The 12,039-nt window shown below is 42.9% G+C and overlaps 1 protein-coding gene across 4 annotated transcripts in view; it reads left to right on the top strand.

The window, feature by feature from the left end:
- ERBB4 (erb-b2 receptor tyrosine kinase 4) overlaps positions 1-12,039 on the top strand; it is a 587,866-nt gene that overhangs the window by 408,381 nt on the left and 167,446 nt on the right. For all 4 annotated transcript variants that reach the window (XM_041717639.2, XM_030278010.4, XM_041717640.2 and 1 more), the window contains exons 5-6: positions 2,682-2,747; positions 9,341-9,459. In XM_041717639.2, the coding sequence (XP_041573573.2) occupies positions 2,682-2,747; positions 9,341-9,459 (185 nt within the window). The remainder of the gene's footprint in view (positions 1-2,681; positions 2,748-9,340; positions 9,460-12,039) is intronic.

Below are 12,039 nucleotides of genomic sequence, written 5' to 3'. Positions count from 1 at the left end.
AACTTTCATTCTTATAAATCAGTGTGGGTATATTTGCTTTCTGTGCAGGGTTCCAGTAGTCTCTTAATAATCATAATAATCGTTATTACTGATTAAAGTTGCATTATTCATGCCAGATGGAGTGCCCTCCCTGTCAGCCAGAATGAGTTTGCATTCATGTAGTTATAGTACATTTGTGATCTAAATAAACAGATGGTAGACAGTGACAGAGAATTATGTGCTGGTGATATCAGCAACAATGTTTCCCAAGTATAATTGCTTTAAATGAGCATGAATGCAACAAGGAGCTGGTAGTTTTAACAAGGTAGTTGGCATTCGGTGTGGTAATTACCAGGCAGCATCATCAATAGCACCAGGAATGCCAAGGGAGGAATGCTGGCTTTGAAAAATTAAGTGACAGACTTCAAGGACCATCAGGGTGGGTTGGCTGAGCTCTGTAAGATCTCACAGGTGTGAGCATGCTGCTAGCAGAGGAGCAGTGTTTGTTTTTGGGGTGATCCAGCCTCAGCTGAGAGACATTTTGCGCTTCCTCCAAGGCTGTCTCCCATCAGGGCATGTGGCAAGTATTTGATTTAGTGTAATGGAGCAGTGTTAGCAGCAGCAGCTGTTAATACACGATTGAAAGGATTGAACCTGGATCCGGTTCAAAGGGGAAATTCACTTAACAGAATCTCAGCAGTACTCAGCGATGTATAAAAGTTTAATCAAACACAAGGCTGGGTTCCTGCGATCAAAAGCGCAGCGATGAGGACTGTGCACAGTCTTCCACAAGATTTACATTGGGTGTCTCAGCTCATCCCATCAGCTCTGGCTTTGTGTCCCTCAGGCACTGCTGCTCCTGGGAATGTGCCTGCACTTTGGCCATGTCCAGATGGCTGTGGGAATCCAGGGCTTCCCTCTGGCTGCCCTGGAAGGTCTGGGACCCTGGCAGGGGGTCAGGAACCCCCCTGGACAGAGCCCCCAGAGACACTGTCTGTGATCTCTGTCCATGCAAAAGAGTTTTCAATCTTACAGGATGAATTACAAGCTCTGAGTGTTTGATATTAGTAATAATTAAGTGTGGCAGGGGTGCAAAAGTCAAATTTTAGGATTATAGATTAGGGGTTCAAAGGGGACAAGATGGAGTAAATTGGGTGTGTCTTGTCTTTTTTCTCCTTCTTCATGCCCTCCATGTTTCACTGTAGTGTTGGCATTTTTCTGTTGGTTTAGGCTGGGGACACACTGTTCAATGTAGGTGACAGATATTGGCACATTATTGTAAATATAGCACAGGTAGTTTCTGGTATATAATGTTTGTAACATCCCACTGAGGGCAGAGCCCCACACGCTGCCCTGCAGGACAGACCTGCGGCAGGGCAGCAGAACTTGTTAGAGATAAACAGAATAAACAACCTTGAAAACAGCACAGACAAATGATGACTTTTTCTTTGGCAACGGGGCAGAAAGACAGAGACTTTCTGTCTTTCAATACCACAGACTCTGACAGATGGCAGCTATGGGTTGGGGTCTGCCTTGCCTCACAGCCCAGACTGGTGTGGGACTGTCCAAGTGCTCTCTCCTCGGGTGCTGAAGTGCAGCCAGAGGAGAACATTCCCACTCTTCTCCTTGCTTGCCAGTCCCTCTCACATGGGTCAGTGTCTTACCATGACATGGACATGTGAACTGAACTCCCACCTCAGTCCAAGTGGATTTCAATCACTAATTACTAGGTAGTTTATAAAAACCTACCATTGCTAATGCTTCAGGGACTAAACCTATCAGTGTAGGCACTCAGTTTGTGGGGATTGGGATGGGGCTGGGCTGTGGCACACGGCGTGTGGGGATTGGGATGGGGCCGGGCTGTGGCACACGGCGTGTGGGGATTGGGATGGGGCCGGGCTGTGGCACACGGCGTGTGGGGATTGGGATGGGGCTGCAGCCCAGCCTCATCCCCAGTGGGCACAGCTGTGAGAAGCAGGTGAGCAGCACTGACAGCAATGAGCCATGGAGTGCCCAGGGGCACTGAGCAACCACCAAAGGGCACAGAGGGCACACAGGGGCACTGCAGCAACATGAGGGGTATAAAGGTTGGGCTGAAGGACAAGAAGGGCAGATGCTGCAGCCTTCTGAAGTGCCCTGATGTTGCTCTGTATGCGCAGGTGCCTGAAGCCCTCTGATGTGGTGAGGTGTTACTGTGTATGGGTTGAAGCTTTCTGAAATTGTGTGGTGATACTCTGTGTATTGTGGTTGTCTTGACTATGACATGTGCTGTGAGAATTGTTCAGATGAAATTGTAGAGGTACCTGTATAGCCTTCTTAGCATAGCCATCAATTCTGTGAAGGAATCAGCAGGTCTTACATAGGCTGTAGAAACCAATAGTGATAGCACTGAGTGATGATATTGTTCCTCAGTCCTCCAGACTTGCTCGTACTTCTTTTTGTTTTAAAACATCATGGTCATTATGCATAGCAAAAAAGTATTTAGGGTATAAAGCATTTAGATAAGTACTTGTATTTCATTTAAGTTTGACACCAGGTCTGGTTATTTAGTTGGGCCTTTTTTTATAGGCACTGTTTCAACCTTGCTAAAGTAGGAAAACCTTCCAAAGACAAGATGGACTCTCATCTTTTGTGGCTGCTGGGTGTTAAAGGAATGAAAGGAAGGCACATTTACAATCTCTGTCTTTCTGTCTGTCCTGCAGGTGGTCGTTGCCACAAGTCCTGCACAGGACGGTGCTGGGGACCAACAGAGAATCACTGCCAGACCTGTAAGTGTGTGAGACTGGAAACCAATGTAGCAGAGATCCTACTTGTTTTGGTTTTGTTTTTTTTTCTTTCAGTTGTGAAGGGATACTATAAATTCTGGGTTCAGTGTGTATAACTCTAAAATATACAAGGGCTTTTTTTTTTTCCCCACATGTTTTTATCAATAGCTGATTTGCTTTTATTTTTACCCAACCCATGTGAATGATATTTTTCTTTCCTCCCTTGTGCTTTCTAAAACTCCTTATGGTAACTTGAATTTTCTTTTCACTCATGTGGCAGTATGGAGCATGGCTCTGGAGAATATTGATGGTATATTTGGAAAGCTTTAATGACCACCTGATGCTGCAAAGTTTCTCATGCCAAAATACTCTGTTAATTTCGATGGTAGCCTGGGAATATTAGTTATCTTGCACAAGTGTTTTCTTTATAATAATTTCAGACTATATTTGAGTTGTACTGAAAGAGAGAATAATAAGTTTTTGTGAAGAAAGTAGTAAGTGAAGGGTCACTCATAATGTTTTTCTGTCCTTGTGAATTTAGAGAGCATGAAAATTAGTTTCTTCCTTCCTGAAGGAGCTTTAAGCTCCTTCACACAGACACAAAAGAGCCAGAAGTACAGTCACAATATTAGCAGATAATAATAAAAGAGGAGAAAATTGAGGGCTGTTTTTCCTACATGTTTTTTTTCTTTTTCCTGCTTCCAAGAGGGTGAAAACCAGTTGCCTTTACTGGAATCACTCTTCCTGGGAAATGAAGTGGTCAGCCCAGGGTCACCTGCCTCTTTCCTGGGACTTGGAAGGAACAGTGCAAAGATGCTGCTTTTTGCTAGGGTTTTTGAGGGGGCTTTTTGAGGTTTTTGTGGGTTTTTGTTGGTTTGTGGGTTTTTTGGGGTTTATTTTTTGTTTTGTTTTTTGGATTGGTTTTTTTTTTTCTTTACTACTTGGAGTGAGAGATAGGATGGAGTTAGAACTGGCAGACAGCCTGAGGTGAATGTTTCATGAGTCTGAGCAGGAAATCCAAGCAGGAAATCCAAGGGACATCTCCTTCCTTTGCTGGCAGTCTTTATGAAGGCACTGAGGAAGTCAGTGCTCCTTACCAGGAAAAGAAGTAAATTCTGAGTAGTGTGCTTAAGTAGATAAAGGAAAGGGACTTAAATCCTAGCTGACCAAATTATTTTATATCATGATTAGAGTTAATTAATGTTGGTTTTTTTTTCCCTCTGGCCTAATGAGAAGCTTGTTTGTTTAGTAAAACTAGTAACTTTGTAAGAAGCTATCAAAGCCTCTTACCCATCAAAGAAGTAGATTTATTCAGGCCTTGTGCGGTTATCTTATCCAAGAATAGTTTAAAATCCTGGCAGTTATGTTCTGTAAGGAACCTAAGATGCTGGTTCAGGCTGTGTCTCCAGCCTCATGGACTTTGCAGGTGCACAGCTGGACTTGCCATGTGGCAGGATCAGCTCCCATGGCCTCAGCCTCTACAACACACTGCTCTCAGATCAGGGAACTGATGTGGTGGATTAATGGAGAATTACCAGGGAGAGAAGGGCTTATCTGCAGGGCTGTGAAGGCAGGAGCTCAGCAGGGCTGCACGGAAGGCTGGCTCCAGGAGTGACAGCTCTGTCCTCCCACAGGGGCTGCCCTTGCAAATCCAAACAGTGGGGACAGGCTAAGGCACAAGCACGGGGTAAAATAATAAACTAGAACAGCCATAACCCATCCAAGTGTCAGGGAGATACACGGATCTCACTCTTCTACTTGAGTAGCTGCTCCACATCCTCTTACCTTCAAGCCCACTCCGATGGTCAGGGACAGGAATTAGTTTTACATCACAGATTTCTTCTTTGCCTCCACGACCTCGCTGCACCTTGGACAAGCAGCAGGGTTGAAGGAAAAGGCCGGCAAAGGGTGTTTCTTCATTGGATTTTTGCACAATGTGTTTCCTTCAAACTGAGTGAAGCCAAGAGGGAGAATTTGTGTAGGGACTCAAAACATAAAAATGCAAGTGGGACTATGCTTTTGCTGCCTTCATGTATGATTTTAAAAGACATGCCTGGCTTTTGGGCTCACAAATGTTGTTAGATACGAGCTGTGCTGTGCACATTGTGTCTGCCTTGACCCCATCACCTTGGATGAGCATCTTTCCAACACATGTAGGAAAATACTCCAGCAGTGCTACATCCATTTTTTTAAATTTTGATTCTAGAAACAACTCAGAGCTTCATTTTGATAATTTTTTTTTTATTGAGGATTGAAGCAAAATATTTTAATGAGCCCCCCTCCCAAGATAAGATTTAAATTATTTTCCTGGGAAAGGATAAAAAATGAAAGATCTTAATCCGTGTCTTTCATTTCAAATTACATATGGAAAAAACCAAATCCCTTTGTTTTTTTCATGAATATCATCTACCTAGCTGCTTCTTATGTTGCCTTCCAGCAATGTCTTTGTTGCGAACTCTGTCTGAAACACCACCTGCATCTAACTCTGTTCTAATGTCTCTCTAAATGTGACAAGAAAATTCATGTATTTAAGAAGACAATCGGAAATGTAAACCAAGCTGTTCTGTTAGGAGATGGAGAAGATAAAATTCCAGGGTACTGTTTTACACAGTTAGCAATCCTTTTTATTTTTATAATGAAAATATTGGTAGATGTTAATAGGAAGAAATTGAAATTGAGATGATATAACTTGCTTCAGTGTCAGGAAAGGCTAATATGAAAATGCTTTTAAAAAGACACTTTTTCAAATTGTATTGGGCACACACTGAATAGAATGTAACCACTTTAAATAAAATAATAGTAACAAATGTCTTTGAAAAAAACAAATTTGAAAATCTATGGTTAAGTCGTTAAAATTTTTGCTGTTCATATCTGTTAGGATTTTCATGCAGAAATGAAAACTTTTGCTATTCAATACATTATTAAAGTGACATATTATGCACTTTTTCCCAGAGGAATGTAACTGAAAAGACAACAATCTAAATTAGAATATAGATCCTATTAAGGAAATGCAAAAAAGGCAAATATAACGCATAAATCAAACCTGAAACACAAAACATTTAGCAAATGACAAGTGCTCCTTGACTCTGTGTGTGTACCGGAGTGTGGTAAGGGCACAACTGTATTTACACTGTCCTTGTGCAGCTGGTGTTGCTGAGGAGGTGCCAAATTAGAGCAGCAAAAGGCAAGCAGGAGCCTGGTGGGGCACACAGAAAGAGCTGAACCAGCAGCTGGGATCAGTCAGGGAAACCCACATTTCTGCTTGGAGCCAGCATCTTTAATTAAAACCCTTGTACTGTTCTAATAACTTTGCATGTTGGGAACACTTTCATTGATTTCAGTTACTTCCTATTTTTTCCTTCATGGATTGATAGTGTCCTGACACAATTAAAGATGAAGGGAAAACATAAAGGAGACTGATAATTTGCACATGTACATGAAGTGGTCATTTCATCACAGTTTATTGCTATGAAATACTGGTAGAAGTTGACGGTCTCACCCAGAAACCCATCTCAATGCAAAGCACACACCCCAGGACTTTGGGGTTTGTCCTTTGGGGTCCTGGCCCTGACTCTGATAGTTCTGTATAGTTGAAGCCTCCAAATTCTTGGGCTCACACACAGGATCTGTAGCAATCCAGGCAGGTGGTTGTGCTGACCCTCAAAAGATCTGCTTTGAAGCTTGGGGTCTCAGCTGGGATTAGGGAGGCTCTCCTCACAGTTGTGTTGGGTGGAGGTATGAGTACCTGAAATGCCATATAGTTTGACATTTTGGGCAATATTTATAATTCACTCTTTCAGCTAGGTCTTGAGTTACAGTTATACAAACAATTGATTGTGTTTGGGGATAAAAAGCTTGTTATCTTTTTAAACCAGTGCAGCTAGGTGTATTTTCTGTGCGGTTACCCCTGAGAAGGATTGCAGGAAGCTGAACTGGTGATGTTTTCTGACATCTGAGCAATCAGATTGTTTCAGGCCTTCAGACAATACACAGCGTTGCCTTGTGGGAAAGGCAATTCTTTTCTGGGGAAAAACCTTCCTTTTAATAAAGTGCCTTAAATATGAGTCCTTAAGATCCAGAGCCCACTAAACTCATTAATGTCCGGTGTGTTGGTGCCACTAAAGACACCTGACAGGTTCTCCACAGACCTGGGCCTTCAGCAGCAGCTATAATGTAAATATGGCATACAGTGAAGCATGTGGTATGTCCTGGCCTCTTCCTAGAACAACACATTGGCATTGTTAGTTTTCCCTGAAAAATAAACAACTGGGGAAGAACAGCGACAAACCTTTGCTGTAATTATTAATTTTTCTTCAGGAAAACCCACAGTGTTCTCTATCCTGAGCAGTGTGGTAGAGACCATCCTCAAGCTGGTGTCCAACCAGAAGCAAAATACGCTTTTTGATGGCATCCAGTTCAAGTACTGTGCTGAAGAGAGGACTGTATTTATCCAGATCAGCCCTGGTGGGGATGGCCCATGCCAAGATCAACCCCAAAACCTTGGAGTTATCAGCACCACACTCCAGCCAGCTGAGCTGCTCCTCCACCAGGAGCCAGTGGCTCTGCCGACATCATGGCCCACACCCACCAGCAGCTGGTTCTGGGGCAAATAAATCAGAGGGGAATTAGGTGGTTCACACTGATTACCCACACAGAAAGGCTTTGAGACACGAACTGAGACACGAACACAGAGAGTTTGGGTTGTAGGGTGAACTGAGACACAAACACAGAGGGTTTGGGTTGTAGGGTGAACTGAGACAAACACAGAGGGTTTGGGTTGTAGGGGGAACTGAGACATGAACACAGAGGGTTTGGGTTGTAGGGTGAACTGGACGGCCTCTGTGCCCTCCAGTGGGAATTGTGCCTTTCCCTCAAGCCAGGGTGAGGCTGGGCTGTGCCTCTCTGTCAGGCAGACTGTGCCCAGTCCAGTGCAAATCCTGAGCTGCTGGAAAACATGACACTCCCAGACTAGGGAAGATTTTTGTTCATTTTCATGAGCCAAGACTGTCGCCACAGTGTGCTGGTGGCACATAGCCACAGGTGCCATTGTTTCACATCTGTCTTCATGTTTATCAATACTGTCACTTAAATAAACAAATCTTTTTAATGTCCTTTTCAGGCAATGGTGACAGTAAGTGCCTTCACCAAATTTCCCAAATTTCTCAAGTTAGATTGCACAAGCCACAAAAGCCTTTTCTTTCTCTCTGGGGTTTTTCCTCTGGTATCAGTAAGATGAAAATGCTCTAAATGTGCATTGTTTTATTCCGTAGATTACAAACAATCACTTCTCTTTAGTTATTTACATTTTTATGTCCTAAATAAATACTGTATGTAGCAAGAGCATTCAGCATTACTGTAAGTATTTCTGGCAAGTAGTGAAGGGATTTTGGATCAGAATGCGCTTATAAAGGTGCTACCTATACATTAAAATAGTAGAATCAAGCAGAAAGTTGGATGGAATTTTGTTTTCTCTCACTTCCTGAAAAGTATTTTTCATAAAGAAGTAATTAAATGCTTTTAAAAAATAGAAGTCAAAGGTTAATTGCAGAAGTGCATCATCCCAGCTTTTATCAAAAGACAGCTGACAGCATGGTGGGCAGTGGTGGCTGGTATAGTTTGGATAATACTAATTTATTTTTCCATAAAATAAAGATAAAGGTTACAGCTGAGGGAGGGAGGGGAGGTGCATGGGCCACTGGGTGACCATTCTTTGCACAAGGTTAAGCCCCCAGAGGTGTGGAACAATAACCCAGCTGGTAGGTCTTGTTGCTTCATTCTGTGAATGAAGGCAGGTTTCTGTAATTTAGAAATAGCAAGTGGTGTTTCCAAACATTTTCCAAGGTTGCAGTCTGCTTTGTTCCCATCTGCCAAATGGATTGCCATCAAGGGCAGCATTTGGCTGTGGCATTGGTGGTCTCACTCTGAATTTCACTCATTTACTCTGTGTTGCTGTTCTTGGTGGGGAAAACTCATATGCAGCTGGTGGGCTCTTCTGTTATTTTCAGGGGAGAGGGGAAGAGGGTGTCATATCCTCTTTAAAAAACCTAATAACTTGAAAGTAACATTCCCCATTAATTTTCAAGGGTCAGAAGGCGAAATAAAAATTCTTTCTCCACAGTCCTTTAGCAACATGTGTGCTCCTAAAGAGGGGATCGTGCAGGCATTTTGGATACAGGTATTGTGCAGGTATTCTGTATGCAGGTGCCCTGCAGATATTCTGGATAAAGGTGTTGTGCAGGCATTGTGGATACAGGTGTCCTGCAGATGTTCAGGATACAAGTGCCTGGCAGGCATTCTGGATACAGATGTGCAGGTGTTCTGCAGGCACTCTGGATACAGAAGTGCAGGTGTTCTGGCTGCAGGTGTCCTGCAGGCACTCTGGATACAGATGTGCAGGTGTTCTGGCTGCAGGTGTCCTGCAGGTGTTTTGGACACAGCTGTGCAGGTGTCCTGCAGGCGTTCTGGATCCGAGCTCCAGCCCCGCAGAGGCCGTTCCCTGCCTGCCCGGGGCTTTCCCCAGCACTGTGCTGGGGGAGCAGCCGGGGAGCTCCGTGCCTGGCCCCACGTGTGACGCTGTCCCTTTCCTGCCCCTGCAGTGACCAAGACCGTGTGTGCAGAGCAGTGCGATGGACGCTGCTACGGGCCCTACGTCAGCGACTGCTGCCACCGCGAGTGCGCCGGGGGCTGCTCCGGACCCAAGGACACCGACTGCTTCGTACGTGCCCTTCTCCTTATCCTTCCTGCCACTCACTCCGCAGCTTCCTAATGCTTTCATCCATGAAATTCACTCTTTCGCCTCTTCTGATGTACCGCACGCACGCTCGCGGATTCAGGATGCGTTTAGGGCTTCTCGTATTCTATTTATCTACTTAGTATTACTCATTAACAGATATATGAGATTTGTACATACAGATTAGGAGCCATTAATATGCTTATCTCTGTGATTTTTTATCTTTTTCTTTTCCAAAATTAGCTTTCAGAGGTGATAGCAGGTTTTTAAAAGTATTTGTCGCTATATTTGAACGTGGCTTTTATTAGTGCTCTGTGTGCTTTTCATATGAAAGTCAAGAATACAATTTAGATTCTCTGTGCAAGGTGTTCCCTGTTTCTGCCAGATTTAATTGAAATTCAGGTTTTTTGGTGGATGTGCTTCTTTGTGGAAATGGAAGGAAAGTTGTTCCCAAAACCCGCTCCCTCAAATGCAGGTTACTACATGTGTGCTTCAGATGGAAAGAAATGGCTTTTTCTTTAAAGAAATAGACAATCTAAATGTCTAGGCCTTTAGAAAATCTGTCATGTTTTTTAAGAGTTTTAGCAGCCTTAGAGCCCAAAACTGATCTCAAAAAAAATGTGTAGCTCATCACACTGGGTCAGTGAGACAAGTTTTGCTACTGGTTTCAGGGGAAACAAACCTAGGTCTAAAAAAGCCTAGACCTAGAAACTGCACAGAGAGGTGAGCTTTCAAAGGCACCCACGTGTTTGAAGATACAAATACATGTGAAGTTGACTGCCAGGTGGAGTTGGGAGGAAGGTGTGGAAAATTGAATATATTTTGAAACTGTGGGCAAGTGACTCATAATGAACTGGCAAAAATGCCTCTTTCCCTGGCTGGCCCTGGCTGCTTGATAGTGATAGCTTTTGTGCTTTAAAACCACTCTCTGAATGCTGTTCTTTGGCTGCTGATGAACAACAGGATTTGCTAAAGCTGTTCTCTGTGGCTTTTCACAAGTAGATGCTCAGCACTTATGGTGTGGGCAATCCAACAGACATATCATATGGAAGTTCTCTGTTGGCTTTGAACTAGAGGGACGGGAAAATACCAGTCTTTCGTGTGTCATGGACAATATAAATAGGTAAAAGGAAGAGGAAAAATGCAGTCATTGTTCCCAAATGAGTGTTTAGGAACATCCTTGCAGCTGATGTGTTGACGTAACCATTTTCAAAGGTTAAGGGCCTTTACTGATAAATAAAACTTTACAAAAGGAAGGCCTTGTAAAATAATGGCTCAGGCCTGTTAACTTCAGCTAAGTAGAAAAGGACTGTGGGAAAGAGACTCGGCTGAATTAGGGATAGAAAAACAAGTTCTATAATTACCTGTTCACATTGTGGTGTGTGGTGGTTGGTTTGATTTGTTATGATTTAAAACTATGTAACTGATAAAGGTCTAAATGCTTAAAAAGGCCTGGTTTTTGCAATAAAGGCGCTCCTTTGCAGCTGCCTGGGGACTCTTCATCCCTTTGGACCCTCACCCACAAAGGACAAATTTTTGGCAGCACAAGTTGGTACTGCTGCAGCCTTAAAGTTACACTTTCTGAATTGTGGCAGCTGTGGAAATACACATGCTAAAAATCAACTGGTATGTTTTTTCTGGTACAGCAGAGAGGCGTCCAGGGTTTATTCTCATTCCCTTCTGGCCCCAGAGCAATGTAAAAGAAATTCAGCAGGGGTCTGGCAATTTTCAGGCCTAGTCATTACTTGCTTAGACACAGTGGGTGAAAAGTGTAACCCTTTAGGCTGTAGACAACTGTGCTTAGCTTTCAGCTGAGACACATAACTTTGCTTTTTCCCTGTGCATTTCCTGTGCTTTTATTCACAAATTAGCAGCATTTAGCACAAAGTGCTAGAAATTTGCATATATTATCAAAGCAATTACAAATGTATATAAAACATTTCAGTCATAAATTAAAAGTTTCCAGATCTTCTAGATGAATTTTTCCTGAGAATTGCCATGTCTCCAAGGAGTATTGGTGTGCTTTGCTTTATGCATTTGCTAAACTGTTATTAGAGAATTGTCATGTACATGATGGAGTACCTTTGAAGTCAACATGTAAGAAATGGGTTGAGGAAACAAACTAAATTAGTATTTATTAATAAGCAAAAGTACAGCTTATGAAGCATTACAAATCCTTTAGAGCATTATGGGATCTTGCAGCAGCATCCTGTTCTAAATACGGTTTTAATATCTGTAGATAAAATTCATCCATCCTCCTCCATCTGCTGCCATGCACTCATTTGCATATTCAGTTCCAAAAGCAAGACAGTAATGATCATCTGACATAAATGCCAGCAAACATGCTCAAGCAAAGTTTTACTGATGTTTTTATCTCGGATTCAAAGTGGGTCTAGAACTTGAAATGCATAGGAGGGCCTGGCTGACTCCCTAGTGGAACAAGAAAAGTGACACAACCCTTTTCCTTGAGTGGACTTGCAATCCAGTTCTGAGTAAAGTGTTTATCTCTGTAAGGGAGAAAAAAAAAAAATCTGTTTCTATGAAAGAAACTGTCAGGTTTTATAA

This window comes from Taeniopygia guttata, chromosome 7 (assembly GCF_048771995.1).
Source record: "Taeniopygia guttata chromosome 7, bTaeGut7.mat, whole genome shotgun sequence".
Taxonomy (NCBI): domain Eukaryota; kingdom Metazoa; phylum Chordata; class Aves; order Passeriformes; family Estrildidae; genus Taeniopygia; species Taeniopygia guttata.
The sequence above is the reverse complement of the archived record's forward strand: the minus strand, read 5'-3'. Positions and strand labels throughout refer to the sequence as shown.